The sequence below is a fragment of the Stigmatopora argus genome, chromosome 1 (genome assembly GCF_051989625.1).
Source record: "Stigmatopora argus isolate UIUO_Sarg chromosome 1, RoL_Sarg_1.0, whole genome shotgun sequence".
In the NCBI taxonomy this organism is placed as follows: Eukaryota; Metazoa; Chordata; class Actinopteri; order Syngnathiformes; family Syngnathidae; genus Stigmatopora; species Stigmatopora argus.
In genome coordinates, this window is record NC_135387.1 from 21,922,995 (window position 1) to 21,947,398 (window position 24,404).

The window sequence follows — 24,404 nt, forward strand, 5'->3', positions numbered from 1 at the left end:
CATTGTTTTAGATCTATAAAAACTGAATATTCAGGGATTTTAATCCTGTTCTTTTAATCCATTTTTTTTTTAAATCTAAATATTATATCTAAAATGGTCCGGCCCATGTGAAATCAAGTTGACATTAAAGCGGCCCGCGAACCAACCTGAGTCTGACACCCTTGCTCTAATGCGTAGCATTTAGTATTGCCCCAAGGGAACAGCATATCCATGATTGTTTTCGTGTGCCTTGGATGCTCGCAATCATGTGCAAATGACAAGAGTTCCTGTTGTTTGGTCAGTTTTTCAAGTGTGCTTAATGCAAATTTATGCTTGGTTTTGCATCATGAGGCCCCAAGAAAGTAATTCCTATGCCGAGTGATAAGGCGAAGCGGGCTTTGTTATCAATAGTAATAGGAAAAGAGAGATAAATGTGTATACTTTTGGCATTTTAAAGGGTTTAGGACTGGTGACAAACATACAAGCCATGGGCCAGAAGTGGCCCACTAGAGCAGACCTGGGCAATTAATTCCACAAAGGGCTGCAGTGGGTGCAGGTTTTTGTTCCAACCCATAAGAGGAAATATTTCCACCAATCTGGTGTCTTAGAAGTGCAATCAGTGGATTGCTGTCAGGTGCTTCTTGTTTCAGCAGAAATCTAATTAGTTCAACTGTCTGTGCTGGATCGGTTGGAACAAAAACCTGCACCCACAGTGGCCCTCGGGGACCAGATTGCCCAGGTCTGCACTAGAGGGTCCAATCCAGCCCGCAGGGTTGTTCTGCCTGGCAAGTACTTTGCAGCTCATTCATACTATACATACAGAATCAAATGCTTGGGGTGCATGGGTGCTGTAAAAGCTGAATTTTGTGAATTGTGTGATTGAGAGCACACTACTATAGTCACATTCAATCTTTCATGCTCTGCTGCGAAAACGGCACCGTTAATAGCAGCTAACGACTTAACAAGGAAACTTAAAATTCCCCCAAATCAACAGGAAGTACAATGTAAATGCCCACAAATCAGCAGAAAGAGACCAATCAACAGGGGCAGCCCTGAAAATCCCCCCAAATTAATAGGAACTAATCTAAAGTTTACAATAAGTGTCCTGTAAGTGCCCTAAAATGACAAGGAAGTGATGCAAAATTAACTCATTGCTAGCCATTGACTGAGATAGATGTCAAATTCAATAAATCTTTCTGTGGATGCTCATCTTTCAGTGCCATTGACGTTTGTTCAATTTCCCCTACCAGTCAAAATAGATTGGACGTCTAACACCATCAATGGCGGTCAGTAAGTTAACATTTTTTAGCCAAAAACAATTTGTTCCGGTCGGGTAAATTGGCAATTCTACTTGTGTCTTAAGTTATAAACTCACTTCTGGAACTAATTAATTTTGTAAGTAGAGGTACCAGAGGTACTTGATTACATTGATCAAAGATCTTTGAATAAAATCGATTTTTGGAAGGCTTTCTCCATATTTGTATTCCTAATACAGTGATCAATATCATATTTAGGAATTTGGTGGTTTGCACACTACTTGTTAAGATAATGAAAAGCACAAGTCAAAATAAGTTTTGGCTAAAACTTAGTATATTAGGAAAAGCACTCAAGTCTGGATTCAGGTAACACTATTTTCAGGTCTTTTAAAAAAATGTTTCTTGTGGATAAATATGTCCAACATTGTCAAGATTAGACAGAAAATGTAACTTTTTACAAGGTCATTCAGCCTTATCACCTTCGCCAAGTGATTGATTGAAATGACAAAGCCTTTAAATGGATTCTTTAGATAAGAAAGAGGAATGTCAATGTTTAAGTATTGAATTCATGTGCAAGAAAGGAGCCTGGGAACTGGGATTTGTCACTTAAAAGTCTGTGGCGAGTCTTTGTCCTTGACTTCCAGCTGGCCAAGTGTCCTCCTCGCCCCCCTCCGACCAATAGAAAGCCCCAAAATAGTCGTGGCATTGTGTGGCAGCTCCAAACGGAGAAAGACATTTTCCATCCATTCTCTCGGCGGCGGATTTGTTTTTTTTCAGACGCTTGATGGAAAAAGAAGGGCAGACCCACGGCCTTGCCGATTGTACTCGTTGGTTTAGTCTTATGCAAATCCACGCGTGAGCGCCGGCCGGTGGAGTTTTGCTTGATGTCCCTGTCGTCGGCGGTAATGTGATTATCCTCGCTCTGCAGGCGCTGAATGTGCGCACGTTCGTGTCTTGTCATTAAAGAGTGTAAATAACAGGCGCGCATGTGGAGCCGAGGAGGAGGGAGGCCCCTCGGTGTCGGGGACCCTGGCATCAGATTTTAGATGGAGATTTGAGGCATGCTTAAAGATTTACACAGGGAGTGAGTGTTACATTAGCATTCTGCACCCACGTCTCTTCTATATTATCAGGCCTTTTTCCGGATCTTTTCTCTGTGTGGAGCCCAGACGAGGAAGCGGTAAAGCGATCACTGTTCATATGTGACATCTTTCTCCTTCTCGATTTTCTTCAATGTCCTGCTGCTCCCTCTTTTTCATGCATTGAAATGAGGGAGGAGGAGGGAAAAAATGGCAGAGCTTTGGAATTTACATCCTGGCTAACTTTAGCTTTGGGTTCTTGACCAGAAAACACATCCTCCAATTTCTGGCTATATTGGTCTTTCTGCTTCTTTCCTCATGGGGATTTTGAACATAATTCCCCTTCCAAAGCTTTGCATTGGTTCAACTTGAAGACTTTACGACCTGAATAAAGATGACATGTATTTAAAAGCTTCTTCACAAGTACAGTTCATACTAAAAGTTGCCGGTTTAAAACCTGATCAAATTTTAGGTTGTGGCAAAGAAAAGAAACAACATATAATTGTTCCAAAAAAAGTCTTTCATGAATTGACTATTGTACACAACAGTACCATTTAACCAGATTCTTAATTTATTGGCAAGCGATTGACGTTAACCCCCTTTTTTCCCCCCAAATATTTTTGCTGACAATGATAGCTAAAGATGTTCAAGCAACCCAATTTTGTGTACTAAGGTGGAATTTGCAGTATCCATAATGGTTTTGTCATTGAGCCCAAGGCTTTACGACATATTTCCTTCTCCAGTAAAAAAAAAAAAGTCACGCATCATGATTCCATTTATTTTCACCCGCAGGATGTGCGTCCCTTTCCAAAGTGGCTGGGTTTTCTGTTTCAACTTTTCGGCATCCCACTCTTCATTTCCGCCTGTCTGCATGTGTTGTGGAGGCCATTAATCGCCCCGTGCACAACATGCACCCCAGCAGATAATTACAGTCATTAAGGCAATTAGGGAGCACATGGAGGGGAGATTTTAGTCAGACCCCGAGGCTCCTCCATCAGGAGAGCCGAGGTGGTCCCGGCGCACACATAAAAGGAAGGCAGAGGAATGGGATGAATACCCCTTCCTGTCGGTGTCGCCTTCACAGACTTTGCAAGCTTTGTGACCAGAAAGAAGCATTAGCCAGCAAAAGTCCTTCCCACTCTCACATCCTCCGAAGACTATTTTGGTACTAAAGCAATTGGGAGGCAGCGGCGGAAAGCGAGTAGCAGACGGTGGTTTCGCAGCATTTAGACATGCACACATATCACCACGCCTTGTCATGTTATGTGAGCCTTGGCCTAATATTATGCTCTCATTGTGTCTGCCACTGTGGGAGTCCTCGCAGATGCGAGCGATAAAGCAAATGAAACAAGATTCATATGTGCACCAAAGCCGCAGAAAGTCCCTCGGCAAAAACCGGCGTCCGTTGTTCGTCCTCTTCGGGACTTTTCCCAGCGTTGCACCCCGTGTTGTCCTTGGCGCACGTGTACAAAGAAAATAAGGAGCGAGGCCAGACAACGAGGAACAAGGAGCTGCTGTTGCAGGTTGTCTTGTAAATGATGTTCAAAACCAAGCTGGCGGTTTCAAGATGAGATCATGTTCGTGTTCACGTCCAAGACAAAGTGTTTAGTCAAATGGTAATGCGGTCGTATTTTTGTCGGAATGTAAAGGTCGGTCAACATCAAACCAGAAAAGTCAACTTAAGAACAGACAAATTTTACTTTCCTTTTTTTTCTGGTTTTTTTTATAAACGGCCACATCGTTTGGTGTGGAAACCAGTTCTAGTATTGTGCTTGTTTAAGATGTTTTAATGTGCTGTTTAGTGGAGATTAATAATGACAATAATGAAATACACAAAGGAGAATTCTGATTTTATATATATAAATATATTGTGCTCTGTGATTGGCAACCATTGCAGGGTTGCCGACTCACCATAGTTAGCCTGGATATGCTTCAGAGGCCTCATGAGGAAAGAATGAATGAATGTTTAGAAATAATTTCTGATAAACATACAAAGACTGAGACTGAGAATAGTTTTTCAACATTTAAGTATTTCTAATTTGTTTAGCCTTGGTGAAAACAGTACATATGATGCACTTGAACATCATGTTGCTTCCTTCTCTCATAAAGAGTTGGCATGTTCGCCCCGTGCCTGTGTGGGTTTTCTCTGGATACTCTGGTTCCCCCTCACATCCCAAAAACATACCCTCTAAATCAAGGGTGTCAGACTCTGGTTGGTTCGCGGGCCGCGTTAACGTCAACTCGATTTCATGTGGGCCGGACCATTTTAGATATAATATTTAGATTTTTTTATATAAATGGATTAAAAGAACTGGATTGAAAGCACCAAATATATTTTAGCTTTTTTAAAATATATTTTTACATTTTACAACATGATTTTTTAACTAAAACACAGAAAAAAATGATTAAAAAATTACTATTATTGACTTAAAAGGGTGAAAATCAGGAAAATTAATATACATCTATGCTCTTCATTTTAATTTGATCCTAAAACAGAAAGTCGGCCGCCATGATTTACTTTCCCGGGCCACACAAAATGATGCGGTGGGCCAGATTTGGCCCCTGGGCCGGCACTTTGACACATGTGCTCTAAATTGTCCCTACATATGAATGTGAAAGGTTGTTCCTCTAAGTGTGCCCTGCAATTCATTCCAGCAATATGATTAAAATAAATACATTTTTGAAAAAGTAAATTCTTTTAGATGTGAAGAACATGCATATCCTTCAAAGGAACAACTGGGGGCTGAACTATGGAACATTTTTTTCTCTTTTTAATGGCGGACAAAACGAGGGCGGCTGCTAATAAAGAACGAAACATAAATGAATAAAATATTCATAATTGTCGTATTGACTTTTGCTTCAGACAACATAATATCAATACTACAGAGTTCCCCTTCAACAACAACAATAACAGAAGTGCCTCTCACTGCTGGCCATAGGATGGGATTCTGCTTACAGACTTTTCACAATTGATCACTTTTTATCATTGGACTTTGTTAAGTAATTGAGTTTGCTTTTTTTCTATCAATTGAATTCGCTAGTACACAAAATACAACTGTGGACGGTGGACTGCAGATATGCCGACAACCCACAAGAGGTCAGCCTGGCTCCAAGTAGTATTTATCATAAATGTCAGTGATTTGTTAATACATTAAGAGAGGTGGAGCTGAATTTACATCATATTTGCTTCATTATTATAATATAACTGTGCAGGATATTACAGCTAAGATGCAGATAGAAAGGATTACTTCTATTTCTCAAAGACGCCATGTTTAAATTTAGCTCTTTGAGAATTTTGAATGACACAGATATACATGTTGTGTGGCTATAAATGACAAAAAAACACAAGTGCATGAGACATTTACTTACACAACTGATAGTGTCGTATTATAATATGACATGCATTCATTTCAAAAGCACATTTCATTTTAGAATGGGGTGTCTTTGTATTGATCCTTGTCTAAATTTTAATTTCTGTGCGGAAGGTCTGTGCATGCTCATGTTTGGCTGGGTGTCGCCGTGCCCGGACCGTTAGAGTCCCTTCTGTGCCCAGGGATGACGTCACAGTGGTGGGGTCCACATCCTCAGGTAGTTGACACTTGTGGGTGAAGGTGTTCATCACGGAACCATCCTTGGCCAACTGTCAGTCAGGGAAAAGAACAGTTGGAATGACCGATGTATATTCAAAAGCACAAAGACAGTATCAAACACAGGTTTTGACATCTTTTATGTTTAGAGCACATGTGTCAAAGTGGCGGCCCAGGGGCCAAATGTGGCCTGCCACATCATTTTGTGTGGCCCGGGAAAGTAAATCAGGAGTGCCGACTTTCTGTTATAGGATCAAATTAAAATGAAGAGTATAGATTTATATTAAATTTCCTGATTTTCCCCCTTTTAAATCAATAATTGTAATTTTTTAATCAATTTTTTCTGTGTTTTTATTTCAAAAATCATTTTGTAAAATCTAAAAATAGATTAAAAAGCTAAAATAAACATTGTTTTAGATCTATAAAAAAACAGAATATTCAGGGCTTTTAATCCAGTTCTTTTAATCCATTTATTTAAACAAATCTAAATATTATATTTAAAATGGTCCGGCCCACGTGAAATCAAGTTGACGTTAAAGCGGCCCACGAACCAACCCGGGTCTGACACCCTTGGTTTAGAGAAAGGGTAGGGGTGTGGGAATGCTGAAGTCTGCTCTACTGTAAATTACAAATTTGTTGAAAAAGAAAAAAAAAACATGTAATGGCCAGGGGTGTCAAACCAGGTCTTCATTCCAACTGAACAAGAGGATACAAGATTGCAAGTGTAGTTGATTAAAGCCACTGCTGCTACTTACTTTAGAAGAAACCTCATTGTTGGCACTGGATCACTTGGAACAAAGACCAGGACCCACTGTGGCCCTCCGCGGAATCGGTTTGATACCCCTGAATTTTAACCACTACTTCACTATTGAATTGGGAGGGCTGGAGTGATCACATATTATTTAGTCAGTTGTTAAAACTCTGATGCCTTGGCGGGAGTCTGAGTTCAATTCAGATCAGTCAACCTTGTATTTGCACTGAATTGTGTGTCAGCTGCACAAATAGTATGATGCTATCCTAGTGAGATGCCGTAATCTGCTGTTGTTTGTCTGAGCCGCTTTCCATTTTTTAATAGTTGCCAATAGTTTAAATCTTACAATACCACACAGTGTGGCAGTATATTATTTCAAACTCACTTCCAAAAGGAGCATGACAACCATGAATTGATGAATATTTTTGTGACTGATTAGCCATAAATTTGCGGTAAATCACTAACAGTTTCGGGGCGCTAATATAGTTGGTTTGTTGGAAGCAAAGCCAGCTTTTGCTTTATGTTATATTGGAATCATTTATAATAATGTGAAAAGTGTTTCTGCAGGTAGCATGTGAAAACAAAAAGTCAAACCATAACATTTTCTTTGTACCTTTTCCGCACGGACTTCAATTTGATTGTTGGATGTGGTGACGATGACATCTTCAGGGGAGAAGTCTCGAACGTCCACAGTAAACTGGTACGAATCCCCAAGTGCTTTAATTTTCCCACTTCCGCCTACAAATAATCAATGATGAACTAACATTAGTAGAACATTTTTGTTCATTTTCCCCCCAATGCGATAAACAGATCAATTCTCCCAAAATTTATGTGGACTCTTGCGTATCTCTAACACTGAAAAGGTCAGAACAAGAATGCTCCAATATTTATGATTATTTTGATTTTATAGAGGAACATCTGAACATGGCTTCTAAAAAATAGCAATCAATCACAACCAATACTTATGTGAACATTATTCGTTAACATTTCAATGTGTGAAGCTTGCAGACTCATGCACAAGCAATAAGAAAGCTATTTGCACTTTCTATTACAGTGGCTTTATTGTTGGTGCCGCTCCTTCTCTACCTTAGGGGAGGAAAAACCTTTTTTCCCAATGGAAGGTTGACTCATGTTTGATATGAGGATGTAGCAGACCCACCAGGTAGTTTGCACTAATTAACTAAACTGAATGCAGAACAAGTCTTTATCTCCTCTTTCTCGAATCTTTTCATGATGTTAGGCTTTGTTTCCATGGTAATTGTTTTTCTTTTGGCTGGACTAGCGTCGCTAGAAGGCCCACCTTTTGTTCTTTGGGGCCGTATTGCGAAAAAGGCAAAGATGCTCCCAGTGACAGTGTTAGGTATAGCTTGAACGTGGTTTTATCCAAATGCAGGGAAGCAGGCAATGGAGGAGTGGAATGGAGTGCTCTTATAAAAACTGTAATTAGTTCAGGCAGGGTCTTTAGAAAATAACATGGACTTAGAAAGACTAACAAATACACAGGGTTTAAATAGACAGACAAGGGATGATTATCAATCACGAGCAGCTGGTGATGAGAGAAAGGGAACCCCGGAGGGACACAAGGCGAAAAGCAAACACACACTCAAAACCCTAACAAAACATGACAGACAGGCAAGCGCTACGCAATAGTTAACCAGAAATACAATGTTGCCAGAGTCTAAATATCAGATGAGGCACGTGCGTCGTATAGTCGAATCGCCGTAGTTTGAGTACCCCTTAACCTAATGTCTGGCTGTACTATGCAATAGTTATAAAACGTAAATGAGTCAAGCGGGCATATGCTAGCCATGACGTAGTGTGAACGAAGGCAGCTGTTTGGTTGTCTGGTATTGTGAGCTCACTCGAGAATTTAACACCACACGGGGACACGCAAAGTGGAGAACGTTGGACTGGTTGTCAGCAGTGTGACTTAAGACCAAATGGTTGCTCGGTAACCGATGTACACAGTTGGTGTTATGTAATATACCTAACCTTTGTTATGCTGAATCAAATCTGATATCACGCACACTTTTACTTGCTGATGTGCATGGGTGTGAGTGCATCTTAGTACACTCCGACTCTACCCATTCCTGTGCAGCTTCTAATGTACGTTGCGCACACAAATTGTTATGGAGTCACTCTCAAAGTTGTTCTGTATAGTTCTTCCTTAGAATAAAATCAAAGCTTTGTAGTCTAATGATGTGCTATGAGCATAGCCACATGTGAAAAGTCAGCTAGCAGCTGCATTCACCCTGAAGATACACTGAGTTGAGGGGAAGCAGATACATTCACATGGTAATTTTGCCAGCCTGGGAAGGCTCACTCTTTTCCATTTCCTTTCTTAGTCTGTGATGCAAGTCTTGTAAATAAACATGATTCAATAATTAGGGCCTTATTATGCAGTCAAAGGTCCTCTTCAAATTCTGTCTTAATTGTTTGTGGGCTCAACAAATCGACATTTTTGGCATTCATGTTAATCCTAGTGAAAACTACCAAAAGTGGCTGATTCAGAGCACTTGATTTAATATTTTTGTATTTTGAAATGCAAGATTATGCTAAATCTCTTGAACGTATATTTAAAATCGGCATGTATGAATGCAGATGATGGAAGAAAACAAGTTAGTAGGTAAAAATCTCTGGCATGCATTCTTCATGTTCTCGGAAAAGTGGTTTAAATGACTACATCTTACTGAGGAGTTTTGACCAATTCTATGCACATCTCTTTAATATAAAAGTACTGTGTAATAAAGTGCTCTGTTTCCTTTTTATAAAGTATATTGCAACATTTTTAGAGACTTTTGGGCTTGATTTTGGAATGGATTAAATTTGTATATCAGACTACTAAACAACTGACAATTAACAATTATCTTTGTCTTTCCTGCCATTATTCCAGTCATCACGACAAATGCTATGGATTGCCTTTGACTTACGAGAAAAGCCCAAGCTGTCACTCGCAGGCCTCATGAAGGGGCCAAAGTCCTCGGAAAACATCCCGTGACTCTTCTCCATGTACGGATTACTGGAGGACGACGAGGACGACGTCTGATGGAAACTCCGCTCCGATCGGTAAGCAGAAGAATTGCTCGCACTCATGGATGGCTGAGGGAAGCCTAAGGAATGGAAAAGGTTGAAGACCTTGCTCCTTGTCAGAGGACAGGAATTTCTAGCTCCACGTCACAATGTCTTTGATTTGTGTGTTTTATTTTTTATTTTGTTTCCCAAGTCAATTTTAATTTGTGTGAGACGAGGTCAATGCGTCCTCTTATATTGTCACTCTGAAGAGGCCACTCCCCCTCATAGAGTATGTCCCTTATAAGCAGTGTTGGGCTTTGAGCAGACAGGAGGTTTGGTTTGCACGTGTGTGATAATGATCTATTTTTATCAGCACACACATAGAATGACGGGAAGACGCCACGCTTGGAAAGGTTCATGGAGACCCTCTGTAAGCGTGTTTGTATGTGTGTGTGTGTGTGTGTATGAACAGTTGCCATTAATGCCTCACCATCCTTGAAATAGATGCAATCTCTTGTTGTGCTCGCTGCGCTCAGTCACCCGACGACAATGCTGTCCAAAACGTGGCCCGCTAGTCAATTATGTTGCCGGCGCCACCTAACCTGCATTTCACCCACTTTCTATTCGAATTAACATTGCATACAATTACAATCTAATTGCACATGATGGAATTGATACTCAAATTAGAACACTTACTATTACTCTTAAAGATAACTTATTCAAAGACACACAATTTTACTAACTGAAATTGTACAATTATTTTTTTCATAATGTATACATTTTGCTGTCATATTTGAACAATTGTTCAAATCCAGGTCGGTCCACCTGTGTGGAGTTTGCATGTTCTCCTCGGGCCTGTGTGGGTTTTCTCCGGGTACTCCGGTTTCCTCCCACATTCCAAAGACATGCATGGTAGGCTGATTGGATACACTAAATTGCCCTTAGGTATGAGTGTGGGTGTGAATGGTTGTTTGTCTCCTTGTGCCCTGTGATTGGCTGGCCACCAATTCAGGGTGTCCAGCACCCCTGTGACCCTAGTAAGGATAAAGCGGTTCAGAAAATGAGATTTGAATAATGGTATACTGTTCATTTAGAGCAGGGGTAGGGAACCTATGGCTCGGGAGCCATATGTGGCTCTTTCCATGGGTACATATGGCTCTCCACTAACCTGTGAGGTAAAATAGGTAAATCACTGGTGAGAAAGCTGAGTCCCGAACGCACTAATAGAGCGTCACTGTGGCGTCTACCACCACTTTAATCATAAATTTGTTTTTTTATTACTCTTCTGCATGCATGATATCATTGATACTGATTTATTAGCAGCATAACAATGTTGTCATGAGAATTTGGAGACTTTTTGTACTTCAAAAGTGGTGAAATGACCCAAAAATAAATCACACATTTTCATGTATTTTTACTTTTCAATTCTGAGAATGGCTCTCAAAAAATAACATTAGAAAATAGGAATTGTTTATGGCTCTCTCTGTCAAAAAGGTTCCCGACCCCTGATTTAGAGGTTGCCTGGTGATGTAGTGGTTCACTCACATGACTTCAGTGCGGGCACACGAGGGCTCGATTCCCGCTGTTGTGAGTGTGTATGGGTGTCTGTCTGTCTCTCTGTGTCATACCTGTCAACCTCTGCCGATAACTGCCCTTATAAATGATTATTGATTCCCCTTACAAACCGCCAAAAAAACCTTACAAACACCGTACGACTCGTACGGTGTTTGTAAGGTTTTTTGGGGTTTGTAAGGGGAATCAATAATCATTTATAAGGGCAGTTATCGGCAGAGGCTGACAGGTATGCTGTGTGTCCTATGACTGATTGGCGACCAGTCGAGGGGGTAGTCTGCCTTTCGCCCTAAGTCAGCTGGGATAGGCTCCAGCAACCCCCGCAAACCTTATGAGTACAGAAAATGAATGAATGTATTTGTATGTTGTTGATATTGATTTTTTTTGCTGGCGACATCACTTGTTGCTAGGAAGAATTTTGGATCAGCAATGTCATCGCAAACAAGGGGATGACACTACCGAACACCTGGAGAGAGAAGCTAGGAGCAGTAAATCACTATTCTTGTCCATAAAAATAGAATGCAATGGAAAACAGAGCTGTGGTGAATGCAGCCATAGCCTGATCACCCCCATGTTACTTGTATATAATTCTTTTCAGTAGCTTATTTTCCAGAGAGACAAACTAAACTAAATGGGATGGAACATATCTTATCTCTGTGGTGAGGTTGCAAGCCCAACAACGATGGAAAGAATGCCCTGGAAAACAAAGCTGTCAGGAGGTCGGCGACTTGGTGGTGTCATGCATGTCTAATAATATCTGCAACTCATGACGTCTGGCTGAAGACATGCTAAACATTCAAAATAAGTTTTATGACTCATTATGTTGCATGGGCCAGTAGATTTCCATGAGGAATTGTTATATTGTTACATACATACATCACATGCAGAGTAAGGACAGTACAAACATGACAATGAGGGGGAATTTTGATTCTGAATCTTCAATGTCGAACTGTTATCACACACATTTGCCCTTTTTGTTTGGAGTTTTGTGTTTATTATTGAGTTTTTGGACTCAAGTTGTTTTCTTCTTTGTTACAGTCCTAACCCGAATATGTGAAATCCTGGGGCATCAAGACCATTTAAAAATCTATTATTCATAGCAAAAAAAAACACACTTTCAGTATATGAAACGTCTTTTGGTACATCTTTTGTATTTGATTTGCTCGCGCAACGTATTCCTACTGTAGTGGCTCACGGCCAGGCTCCACTTGTTAACACAGTAATGCAAATGAACTGAAAGGAACGCGGTGAGCAAACAACAACAGCAAAAAACTATAGTCATCAGATGAAAAGAAGACAAAATGGACAGTAAATTATAGCTACTTATAGACTTGGGGTCCAGGTGGGATGTGTGAGATGAAAGCCTGAAAAGCATGGGGAATAAACTTTGGAGAGCGAATGTGATCCAGTAATCCAGCCTGTCTCAGCAGTGACATTGAATCTCTACTGTGCATTTGTTTGCGTCCATACCGAAGCGACTGTGTCCGTTTCAGCTGCTGTGTGTTACATAATACTGCAGACAGACGATCACAGTCCATCACCATAGATGGTGGAAACATGGAAGGTCATCACATATCACATTGTCATGCTTTTTACTGTATTTGTATATACAGGACAGACATTGCACAAAAACTGATGTTTATTCGAGTGTCATGTAACTAAAAGAAGTATAAATATCAAAAGAAAGATGAGGAAACCTTCATGCTAAAGGTTTGTGTTGTGTTACATTGTCTGTAACATTTTGTGTTTGGAGTCGACTCGAGTCCAATTGTCTGGACAACTGTATGATTATTAATTAATAGATAGTTAATTAAGTTGGGTGAGTTCTCCACAACTGCCACTGGGTTCAATCATTATTATTCACAAATCCTTTCACCTTTTCATTGCATTTTGTGGATTGTTTTCATGTTAAAATTGATTTTTTTACCTATGTGCACATGTTTGTGTGTGTGGGGGGGATGCTCACAGCTCACACTTCTCCAATTTTTTTAAATAGCTCAAGTGCTAAATGAAAGTGTGATCGGAAGGTGAAAATGAAATTGTCAAACAGTAACTGCATTCTTGCCTCAAGGCAAGTGTAAGTGTGTGCTTGTTTTGGAGGTCATGAAAGACAAATGCAGCCACCAATAAGACTCACTCAGTTTTTGTTCTACTTGTTCTCATCCTCACAAGAGTCGTGTATTTATTCATTTTTATTCATTCGTTTTCTGAAGTGCTTTTTCCTCACTTGGGCCGTGGGGGGTGATGGAGCCTATCCCAGCTGACTTTGGGCCAGAGGGGGGTTACACCCAGAATCGGTGGCCAGCTGAGAAGATGGACAATCATTCACACTCACACTCCTACCTAGGGGCAATTTAGAGTGTCCAGTCAGCCTACCATGCATGTTTTTGGAATGTAGGAGGAAACCAGAGTACCCAGAGAAAACCCACGCAGGCCCAGGGAGAACATGCAAACTCCACACAGGTGGACCGACCTGGATTTGAACCCAGGACCCTAGAGCTATGAGGCCGACGCGCTGAGTCTGCAGAAGGTCCCCACCTTATGGACTTCCTGTGTGTGGCTCCAGTTTCTTACCTAGGTCTACAATGTCTTGTGTGTCTTGTGTCTGTCTGCTACTGCAACCAAGAAAATTCCCGAATACGGGATGAAATAAAGCTCTAATCTAAAAAAAAAAAATCTAATCTAATCTAACCAGTCAAGCCGCTGGGCCATCCTGTCGTGTATATATATGTAAGAGGAAACCTTTCCACCAATCTGGTATCCTAGAAGTGCAATCAGTGGATTGCACTCAGGTGCCTCTTTTTTCAGCAGAAACCTCATTGATTAAACTGTTTATGTTGGATCTGTTGGAACCAAAACCTGCACCCACGGCGGCTCTCGAGGACCGGTTTGGAGACCTCTGTTTTAGGATATGGATTTGAACCCTTAATCAATTTGTGGCCGCTCAACCACCTGAGGCTCCGTTGCACCTGCCGCACTTTTTCATTTAAGCGCTCTTCCCAGTTTTATAAATTTGATATTTATTTTAAAACTGTCATGTTAGTGTTATTGTGTGCACGATTTTTTCTCCAGATGTACAACTGGCAGCAAAGAGTTAAACTTAGCAGTTCTCCCATGTGTGACTGCTCAGTCTTAATAGTCACAGCACCTGACCTTCCAAACAGACCATAGGACACCGGCATTGCAACTCTCAGGTCGGTCTTACTGGTTCTTAGTTTTGACAAACATGCAATTAACTCCATGTTTACCAAGTACCTTATTTAGCTTGTGCTTTTCCAAAGGCAGCATGAAGATCTTGGATGAGTCTCCTCGTTGTGACAGTGACAGAGGCAGCCGCAAGCATGAGAGAATAAATCAATGGCAGACTTTCCATAGTAGGACGCTGCTCCCATCTCATCAGTGGAAACCTTGCAGAAGCTTCCGTGTTTTTGTCAAAGGTCTGGCATTTTACTCTGCTCATTCTGGACTCCGTTAGTCTAACTCAGGCCAGCCCTTGTGCAGCTGACATTTACAGATTTGAGATAATTGACTTTAGGCTTCTCTCTCACTGCACGAACAGTAGTGTGTGTGCATACCAATTATTTTATTACTTGAACTTCATATAATTTTCTAATTTTATTCTCACAGGTTGCCTTTTAAAGATAGCATGTTGTCTGGAGAGAGTGTGCGGGTTGGAGTGGTACGTCTACGCTGCTCTCGGGATCTTCAGTGCAATTCTCAGCTTTTTGATAGACCTATGCGTGGGCAAACTGCTGACAGGTAGACAAACATGCATGTCGGATGACGTGTAAAGTTTAGCTCTTTATTGTGGTTGTGGTAGACTAGTTTAAGCTTCAGGAGCATTCCTGGAAGTGTATAACACAAAGGGCATTCCAACTAGGGTTTTTTGTATGAATCCTACTAAATAACCCGTCAAAGATAAACAATGTCAAGAAGAATTTTTTCACACACAAACAGTATATATCAAGCATGAGTGTGTGATATCTGCTCTTGTCGATCTGCAGCTCACCAATGGCTCTATAGTCAGCTGGAAGGCAACAATTTGTTGCAGTTCTTGTGCTGGACTCTTTACCCAGCATGCCTCTGTGCCATGTCATCTTCACTCTGCTATAACATTTGCCCCTTTTCCACAGGTCTGTTTGCCACTTTACAATTTAACCAAGTCACCTTTTTGAGCGAATCAAGGTTAAAAACAAAACAAAAAAACCCTCGGTATTAAGTTATCTAAAAATATACATTCCTGCTTCAATTTGTTTTGCATAGTGTGCCTACTTTGATGTTTTGGATCCATTTCAATATCCCTTATCCTTGTCAGGGTTGTGGGGTGCCGGAGCCTATCCCAACGGACTATGGGAGAAACTAAACTGATTCTTTTATTTCAGGTTCTGGTATACCGGAAGTGAGAACCATGCTGAGTGGCATACAACTGCCACAATACTTGTCTCTTACTAACATGTTCATCAAGTTCTCGGGCCTCATTTGTACACTGGCAGCTGGGAGCACCATTTTTTTAGGGAAAGTGGTGAGAGGCTACCTACCTTTACATTTGACTTTACACTCATTTTTGTTCACCATTCAAGACTTATTGTTTTCTCAAAACAGGGCCCATTTGTGCATCTTTGCACCATGGTGGGCAGCTACCTGAGAAATCTGTGCATGCTGCTTCACACCAAGAAGGAGGTACTCTACCCAAAGCATTATAGTGTAATATTTAAAACAAACAAACAAAAACATTGATATTGAAATCAGTGTCACTAAGACTAATTATGCAACAGTTATTCTATTGCCCTGAAGTTGAACAAAATCACTATTCAGTCTTGAATTGATTTTTATCTTCAATTGTTTGTTTGTGTACAAATACAAATGTTTCTGGAGTGCCTAAACACATATTGAATGCAAATTTGAGTTTGTTTATTCATTTCTCAAGCTGCTCCATTTTGCGTTGAATTCTTTGGTGTGCCCCAAGGGAAGCATGGCACACACATTGTGCAAATTAATAGTATTTAGTATATGAATCAGCTCATTGTTGTCTGGAAGATGGCAGATAAAGACATGATGGTTGTGGCTTCTGCAGTCGGAGTCGCCAGCTGCTTTGGAGCGCCTGTAAGTGGTGAGTAAAGAATACATTATTCCTATGCAGTGGTACCTCTATTTACGAATGTCTACTTAAGAAATATTGTAATGTTACAAAAAGCCTCAATGAAACATTTTGGTTCCAAATATGAAAAAAAATCAAGTTATGAAACTCAGTCTCCCACATAAATCATTCATTCATTTTCTGAACCGCTTTATCCTTACTACAGTTGATCGAAGATTGTCTTCCATCCATGACTGGTCACTAGACACTACATTACCAAACATTTAAAGGCTTTAAAAGTCAACAGGGTTACCTTTTCTTATACCAAAGTAACCAATTTACTTGCATTCTGACAAATATTATTTCAAGTAAGACCAAACTGTTGTTACTGTTGTTACCCAAAATTTTAACGCTCAGATACCAATTAGGATATTCCAGCAATTCTATTACGGCTTGCTAGGAATGTTCAATCTGCTTTGTTTTTGTTGTTTTATCTTCTTCTGTCCCTGCAGGTGTGTTTTTCAGCATGGAAGTGATGTCCTCTCACTTTGCCATGCAGAACTATCTCCCGTCTTTCTTCTCAGCAGCATGGGGTGCAATGACCTTCCGCTTGCTGTCAGTGTGGTGTGGAGATGAAGGTAAATTTGCTAGGGTGAATTTTGACATCGTACAAATAAGGAAAGGAAAATGAAATGTACACTGATTAATATCTATGATTGGAATTAATTCATTTTTTAAAACTGAAATACAATTAGTGGCATAGAGAAGAAGCAGTGGATTATGTGTGTGTGCGTGTGGAAGTCATTTATAAAATAATGCAAGATATTATTTTTGGAACAGGAATGATTAAATTCACATTTATTGGTCTATCAAGATTAATATAATTGAGTCATGCTAATAACAAAGTTACAAAACACTTTTTATCCCACTACAGTTGTGCCTCTATTATTTGGTTCTAAAAGTGGCTTTGTAAATTGAATTTTTCGTAAGTTAAGACACATTTTACATGCAAAAGCCTTAATCAGTTCCTACACTACCAACTAATCCATTTTAAAAATGAGAAAAGCATACACATTTTGTATAGAAGTAAAATGAAAGTACATTTCTTTATTAAGCCAAGCACATGCAAAAACATTTTTGTTAGGTTCATCCAATTGTACGTTTATCCTTAGGTTTTTCCAATTCAGCTTTCAATAAAAAAGGCATCTGTAGTCACATCTCACCATTTAATTCTTGCAAGAAGAGAATACATCCGGACCGCTCGGCCGACCAAGATTATTCTAAAGAGCGGCATTATGTCCTGCCCATTTAAGGCTCCAAATCAAAACAATTACAAGGTTATCGATTCCATTTGCGTAAGCAAGAAACAAAACAATTCTATAATCAAGCAAACCTAGCGTCATACTAGCGTCACAAATTAAAACAATATGCTTGATAGCCATCCGCTGACCCAACAACAATTTAAGCGTCCTTCACAGATCTTCATTGCGAACTCTTATCTGGGGAAAAGGTTGAGGTGTATCTTCCAGTACTCAGTCCTCGGAGCAAGGACTCGGTGTATTGTTTTATGTCTTTGCGAACTTGTATCTCTCGCTGGACCCAGCTGTCCTGGAGAGCGACCTTGGCGTAAGCGTTTGTCTTCGTTGAAAGCGATCAACACATATAACTATATTGTTTAATATAGTTACACATTTAGGATGAGCATTACTATTCCTAATAAGCAAATATATTGATTAATATAGTAAGCATGTATATTATAAGGCTCTATATTCATTGCAAACACATTTATAATAATGATTACCCCAACATTCCCCCCTATATTATAAATTTGCACATGATCCCCTTAATAAAACTTCCTTTCAGCTTTATTCCATTAATTCCAAATGAACATATAGTAACATCCCAGAATGAACCCAACAATTTTCTATTGTTGTTGAAGGCCGTTTGACAACTGACCAAATTTACAAACACACGCATGTAAACACAACTTAAAATGACCAATTCAAAACAACTTTTTTCGTATGCTGAGACAAATTTTTCCCGTTTTGTAACCTGAATATTTTGTATGTAGAGGCATTCGTAAGTCGACGTACCACTGTGGTATTTCTTTTTCCAGACTGATTGTGATTGCGATACATCCACTTGATGTATAGTTGGAAGCCGACCTATGAATTTTAGTGAAGGTTATTTAGCAGACATGCTCTGCATCCTTCTTGCATGCTGTTTGCACCGTTTGATCAGTTTTTGCAAGATTACCTCAAGACACTTTTCACAGCCACAACCAACAAGAGCCTGACGTTTATCGCTCCACATCAGTGACAGAACCTTTCTAATACGCTTCCAGCTTAGTTGCCATAAATCAATACAGTGAGATTCCATAAGCTTTTGAAAAACTATTTATAGATGAGGTGTTGGACCACCATTGAAATGTAAAACCTTGAGAATCTAAATTGTGCATTCTTAATAAGCAAACAGGTTCACATGCACGCACATGCGTGCAAACACACCCATGACCTTTGATGCAATGTACTGTCTTTGATGAAAACCTTCAATTTTAGGTTTCAATAAGAGCTCAGTGAATGTAAATAAGTGAAGATTTGATTTGTTCTGTCCCTGCAGTGACGCTTCAGGTGTTGTTTCAAACCAATTTCCCTACGGCTTTACCTTTCCTTCCGCTGGAGATTCTGCTCTTTGCTCTGCTCGGGTGAGAATCCTCTTCACATCCCATTTTATTTTCATTCTCCTTTGAGACATCTGACTGATTCATATTCACATTAGGCCATGTGGAAACTCTGAGATGTCGTGTTGTCCTTCCAATTAGCTTCATCATGCTTGCCTATGACTAAGTGTGTGGCCGTTGGATGTTTGCCTGTGTATGCATGTGTGCATTTGCTGGAAACAGGCTACTGTGCGGGGCTGTGAGCTGTGTGTACCTCACCTTGCATCGCCTCACCCTGCAGCTCTTCACCAAAACCACCAGCCTCAACAACAGGCTGAAAACAGAGTAAGAGCACAGGCTTAATTGTGCTGACATTAAAGTGACTGGTGATAAATAGTACAGTGGTGCCTTGAGATTTAAGTTGGGCTTCATGAACTTCTTTTTGCAGCGGATTATAAATACAGGTTACAAAGTTACAAAAGTTTCAAAAGACAATTTAGTAAACCTAAATTGACTGTGGCAATAAACTCAAAATAAAATAAATACTATTTACTATGTATTATAGCCGATACAGTGCTCATATCTCCAGTTGAAGATCATAAATTAAGGCAAAAAATGATCAGAACTATGACTTGTATCTTAAACTCTTTAACTCAGGTCCCCAGATCAACAATATGAATAATAAAACTGGAACAAGTGTCATTGGTTTCTTGTCTATATGTGCCTTATGCTGTCCTCTTGTACCCCTTCCTTTGAAACCGATGGTTATTTAGTCATAATTAGTGGTAGCTACTATGGCCCCTTAATAATGTACCATTCTATTACTTTTTACAAACAAGATCAATGAAATGACAGTGATGCTTCTCTTTGCAGGAAAACACTGTATACGGCTTTAATCAGCTTCTCTTTGCAGGAAAACACTGTATACGGCTTTAATCAGCTTCTCTTTGGCATTTCTCACCTTCCCTCCATCAATGGGTCAACACATGGCTTCCAAGGTGGGACTTAATCAAGCAAACTGCAGCTTGCAATGATATAAGGATAGGGCTGTCAAACTTGTTTTATTGTGGGCCACATTACTGCTATGATTGCCACCAAGGGCAGGTTATAAGAATAAAAAACAAAAAACATCCGCTAACATTTTTTCAGAATGTCACAGCTTTATATCAGCAGTGATAGCTTTTATTTCTTTGCTTCCATCTAAAAAGGTCATTTAAAGCTGCCTAACGATTTTTAAAAAAGCTGCCATAGCCGGTTTTTGTTGTTATTTCTATCTAATACAAAATATGTGCATTAGCACAATCAAGGTTTGGGAATGGTCTGAGTATGCTAATGGTTGTTACTGCAGCTTTCATCCAGAAAGGGAATATTCTTTTTTTTAATGAAATTATAATGAGTGTCTTTATCTTTTCTACTAAATTCAGTCCACCATGAAGCAGCTGCTCACCTCTTTATTGGACGAAACACCCTGGACGTCTCAATCTCACAATGCCTCTGCCAAGATGGAGACAGAATGGGGCTCGTCTGTGAATGGCGTCTACCTATCACTGTCTGTCTTTCTGCTCATGAAGGTACAAATGAAGGGCGTAATTAAATGGACTGGAGACCAAATCAGCCCCAATATGTGAGCGAGCGGATGACATTTTCATAGGACAATGCATGAGCCGCAGAGAATAATCAGTCTAAATTGGCAGTGTCTTCTTAAACCTGCAGCTGAAAGGATTTCTTTTCTGTAAAAGAAAACTGGAAATCTCTTGCTGCCTTTGTTTGGTGTTAATGTGCTCAATATAGGCTTAAAAGCTTACAAATTCATTCTCACGATAAACTAGATTTTCTGACAATGCTTTTTTTTCGTACTCCCATGTATTTTGTGTCCATAATAAGCGTTAGCACATTTCTCTCACTATTATTTGTGTTAAATTGATGTTGCAGTGTGAGTGCAGATGGATTGAATTGCTTTTGTGAAGTCTGTGATGAGAGTGTCTTGCACTTGACCTGTTGTTTTTCAGTTGTGGATGTCGGTGCTTGCCTGCACTCTGCCTCTGCCTGCAGGGTACTTCATGCCAGTCTTCATTTATGGTGAGTGGGGGTCAGGCAATTGTTTTTTTATTGAAATACAATGACAATAATTAGATTCTCAAATCTTTTGGGACAGGACTGTGATTTCCAGTGTCTACGATTTGATAACAAAATCATTCATCAGTACTGCTTACCCACACAACAGCCTTTCCAAAATTTATAAACATAATTCTTTTTACTTTTTTCCAACAATTTGGAAAGAAATCTATGTCTTTAAGGCATGCAAACATGCATGTACACGGCATAATAATATAGTTGAAGGTACCAAAGACTTTTTGGCTTATAGCCTCAGGGCTAGTCACAGCAAAAGAGTCAACTTCACACTTTTTTAACATATATTTTAAACAGGAGAAATGGTATTTAAAAAAATATATATTTTGTACTACCTTAGGAATATGGATCATATGAAGAAAGTGTATTTGTTGATGCAGATGGAATCAATCGTAATTCATTTAGTATGTTCTTTTGGTAAAACGAGCAATGGAACTGAGATTACTTTTGCTTTACTGCTTTCAAAGGGGCTGCCTTAGGCCGTTTATTTGCTGAGGGAATAGTTCATTTTTCCTCCAGCACACAGGAATGGTCTTCTTTTAACCCTGGCGGATATGCACTTGCAGGTAATACTCACATAAACAAACAAAATTACAAATTGCCTGTCCAATGTCGAGCAAGTTGTATAAATTATATTCAAAATCTGACAAAGAGCATACCCAATTATTACAGTATTTTAGCATTGTTTAAAAAAAAAAACTACATTATTTGTTTATTGTGTCCAAGAACCATTATTAACAATATCAAATTCAAATATGCTATCTTTTTATACATAATGAAAAATGTACAAACCCAGTTTATTAGGAACATACAGGTGTAGAATAGTATTAGACAAAATAGCAAAGCTTTAAAATACAACTCTGCTTATAGAATAGACATCTGATTACATTTTTACATTTGTTTAACTGTGTTTACTGTGTTTTGGGGTGTGTAGGTGCAGCAGCTTTCTCTGGGGCTGTAACACATACTTTATCACCAGCCCTCTTGGCTCTAGAGTTGACCGGTCAATTCGGCCATCTTATTCCTGTCCTTGTTGCCACTCTGCTGGCCAATAGCGTCGCGCGCTCAGGCGGCCGGCCGTCTTTCTACGACGCCGTGTCCATATGCAAGAGGCTGCCTCACCTGCCCTCCCTCATCAAGGCATGCCCCAGGTACTCTGCTTTCCTGCCACATCCCAAAAACATGCATCCCCGTGACCCTTGTGAGGATAAGCGCTTCAGAAAAAAAATGAATATAGTATAAATGTTTCCTTGTTCAATATTAATACCAGCTATTATTTCCCTTCACTTCCCACCACCATAAGCCTTTAATCATTTCAATGTAGAGAAAAACTTCCACTATATTAAGTAAAAAGTCCAAACCTTAACACAAAGGGAACTCGTTACAGAATAAAGGCACCACATATGTGAAATGAGAGTTTTTTTTTTAATGATTGGAGAGGGTTGTGAGGATAATGTGTCTATTCTTTGACAGGCTTCTCCACACGCAGGTGGGACATGTTTTGGGAGCGACAAGAGTGCAGTTACAGAAAACGGCTGGACCAGAGGAGGTCCGACATCTTGTCAACAGCAGCAGCGAGACACAAATCCCCATTGTGGACTCACACGGTGGGTAGACATGCATGTGGAGCATAGCTCGCCTTGTACGTATGTATCTGAATTCATTCATTCTTAGTAGTTAAAAATATTTGAATAGGTCCTAAAGCATTTTTTTCAGTTTGCACTCCAATAAATATTAATTGACCTGCCAACCAAAATATTAAATTTTTGACTAACAAAGACACTCTATGATTGTATTTGCATATATTTTCATTATCATCACTCAAAGTTGAAGCAATCTCTAAATAATGAGTGTCTCCACTTCTCATTTGCATAATGTAAACACCTTCATTTTGAGGTCCAATGGTGTGCTGTCAGTAGATTATTTTGGGTGCATTGTGCTGGTGCTAGTTTTTTCCCTTCATAAAGCTTGGGCATTTATTCTCTAAAAATGCCATATTTTAATATTACAATTAAAGGAGTATGAGCGCAATTTTAGACTTGCAATAATCCTCTGAAAGTGTAATATCGGGATTAATCGTGATGGAATCATGACCTGTGAAACGTAATACGAATAGTATGTGCAGATATGAGGCAATATGCATCCCTCCAATAACTCTTTTTTACATTATTGTTCTCTTATTACCGCTGAAGATGTGCCAACATTGCTGGGATTTATCACACGATCAGAGCTGCTCTTGTTCCTTCATCAATGCGATGCTTCCCAGGTAAGAGTGACTTCAAACTTATAAAAACAATACATTTTGAACTGAATACGCGAAATTTTACCAAGTCAGCACACCTTATTTTATCACATTGACTGTATACTTGATAATACAAGATACAAAGAGAGAAGAGAAGTTGCTGAATGAAAAAAAAAAGTTAATTGTACGGACCTAACATTTTAAGGTAGTCCCACTTTTAGAAGTCCGACTATTGGGAAACAATCATTTACTCACCAATCAATTATGCTTCATGAAAAGTTCTAAACAAAGTTTAAATGTAAATATCTTGGTCCTTGTTCAGACAAAGGAGCACCATGTAGAAGACGTGTGCAGAATTCAACCTACTTCTACTCTGTTGTCTACGTGTAACACTATTCAGGAGGTGGGAAGATCATTAGTATTATTGTTGGCGTTGTTATTATTAACTTACAATGAACACTTGAGCAGTTGGGGCACAAATCTACACGCAAACTACTTTTGCAGACTCTCAGCATCATGAGCCTCATCGGGGGTCAGCCGGTATTTATCATTGACAGAGGAAAACTGCGAGGCCAGATCACATGGTTGGAGGTAACACTGGCGTTCACTCGGGGCCATTTGACCTCTTGCCACATGTTTGTCTTTCGTCCTCCAGATGAAGAGAATTTTAGAAGACCTGGCCAAAGAAATCTAAGTCGTTCTGAGGAGAAACATCCAGTTCTAGCGTTTCATTAATCCGCAATTAGCGTGTGCTGAATGAGAATGATGAATAAATTAATTAAATTAAGAAAGATGGGGTTATGTGGGAGAGGAGTTTGCATCTTTGTACCAAACCTGACAATTTCCGCTGCCTGTATATTTTAATGAATATGAATAAACGATGAATACAAAATAATGTCCTCACTCTCCGCACTGTTAGAGCTCAAACACATCATTAACTGAACTTCTCTCAGGCTGCACTGCTGTTCCAGATCTAAACTCTTGCAGGCAATTTTGTATGCGTCGTGAAAGAAAAGATGAATGAAAAAAAGCAGTATTTCAATCACGTAGTTTATACCAA

At 39.6% G+C, this 24,404-nt stretch overlaps 2 protein-coding genes across 12 annotated transcripts; one reads left to right on the forward strand and one right to left on the reverse strand.

The window, feature by feature from the left end:
- The first annotated feature begins 647 nt into the window (after positions 1–647).
- clcnk (chloride channel K) lies at positions 648–24,210 on the forward strand. Of its 10 annotated transcripts, XM_077611281.1 has the most exons (24): positions 649–764; positions 7,322–7,352; positions 7,707–7,814; positions 9,546–9,718; positions 14,309–14,430; positions 14,518–14,673; positions 14,864–14,995; positions 15,241–15,369; positions 15,619–15,758; positions 15,839–15,916; positions 16,274–16,346; positions 16,826–16,951; positions 18,933–19,017; positions 19,216–19,317; positions 19,886–19,970; positions 20,397–20,543; positions 20,982–21,051; positions 21,570–21,668; positions 22,037–22,253; positions 22,576–22,709; positions 23,295–23,368; positions 23,667–23,747; positions 23,813–23,935; positions 24,000–24,210. In XM_077611281.1, the coding sequence occupies exons 6-24, from the start codon at positions 14,523–14,525 to the stop codon at positions 24,036–24,038; spliced, it is 2,085 nt and encodes a 694-aa protein (XP_077467407.1). In that variant the 5' UTR covers positions 649–764; positions 7,322–7,352; positions 7,707–7,814; positions 9,546–9,718; positions 14,309–14,430; positions 14,518–14,522; the 3' UTR covers positions 24,039–24,210. The 10 variants fall into 10 exon arrangements, 8 of the variants coding, with proteins under 8 accessions (XP_077467381.1, XP_077467426.1, XP_077467389.1 ...); XM_077611271.1 differs by lacking the exon at positions 7,707–7,814; XM_077611255.1 differs by lacking the exons at positions 7,322–7,352; positions 7,707–7,814 and having other exon boundaries at positions 648–764.
- On the reverse strand, positions 5,064–9,944 carry hspb7 (heat shock protein family, member 7 (cardiovascular)). 2 transcript variants are annotated; one of them, XM_077611346.1, is made up of 3 exons: positions 9,556–9,944; positions 7,266–7,390; positions 5,064–5,954 (listed from the first exon to the last, which is right to left on the reverse strand). In XM_077611346.1, the coding sequence occupies exons 1-3, from the start codon at positions 9,743–9,745 to the stop codon at positions 5,775–5,777; spliced, it is 495 nt and encodes a 164-aa protein (XP_077467472.1). In that variant the 5' UTR covers positions 9,746–9,944; the 3' UTR covers positions 5,064–5,774. The 2 variants fall into 2 exon arrangements, with proteins under 2 accessions (XP_077467472.1, XP_077467463.1); XM_077611337.1 differs by having other exon boundaries at positions 9,583–9,930.
- Positions 24,211–24,404: the final 194 nt, after the last annotated feature.

Bases quoted from the DNA above. Each gene is read 5' to 3' on its own strand.
- hspb7 (XM_077611346.1), bottom strand. From the start codon at position 9,745: ATGAGTGCGAGCAATTCTTCTGCTTACCGATCGGAGCGGAGTTTCCAT. The intron at 7,391-9,555 runs GTCGTGATGACT...GATTATTTGTAG, and splicing joins AAAGGCAATCCATAGCATTT to GCGGAAGTGGGAAAATTAAA. The intron at 5,955-7,265 runs GTACAAAGAAAA...CCTGACTGACAG, and splicing joins TTGAAGTCCGTGCGGAAAAG to TTGGCCAAGGATGGTTCCGT.
- clcnk (XM_077611255.1), top strand. From the start codon at position 14,523: ATGAAGATCTTGGATGAGTCTCCTCGTTGTGACAGTGACAGAGGCAGC. The intron at 19,971-20,396 runs GTGGGACTTAAT...TACTAAATTCAG, and splicing joins GTCAACACATGGCTTCCAAG to TCCACCATGAAGCAGCTGCT. The intron at 23,369-23,666 runs GTAAGAGTGACT...GTCCTTGTTCAG, and splicing joins ATCAATGCGATGCTTCCCAG to ACAAAGGAGCACCATGTAGA.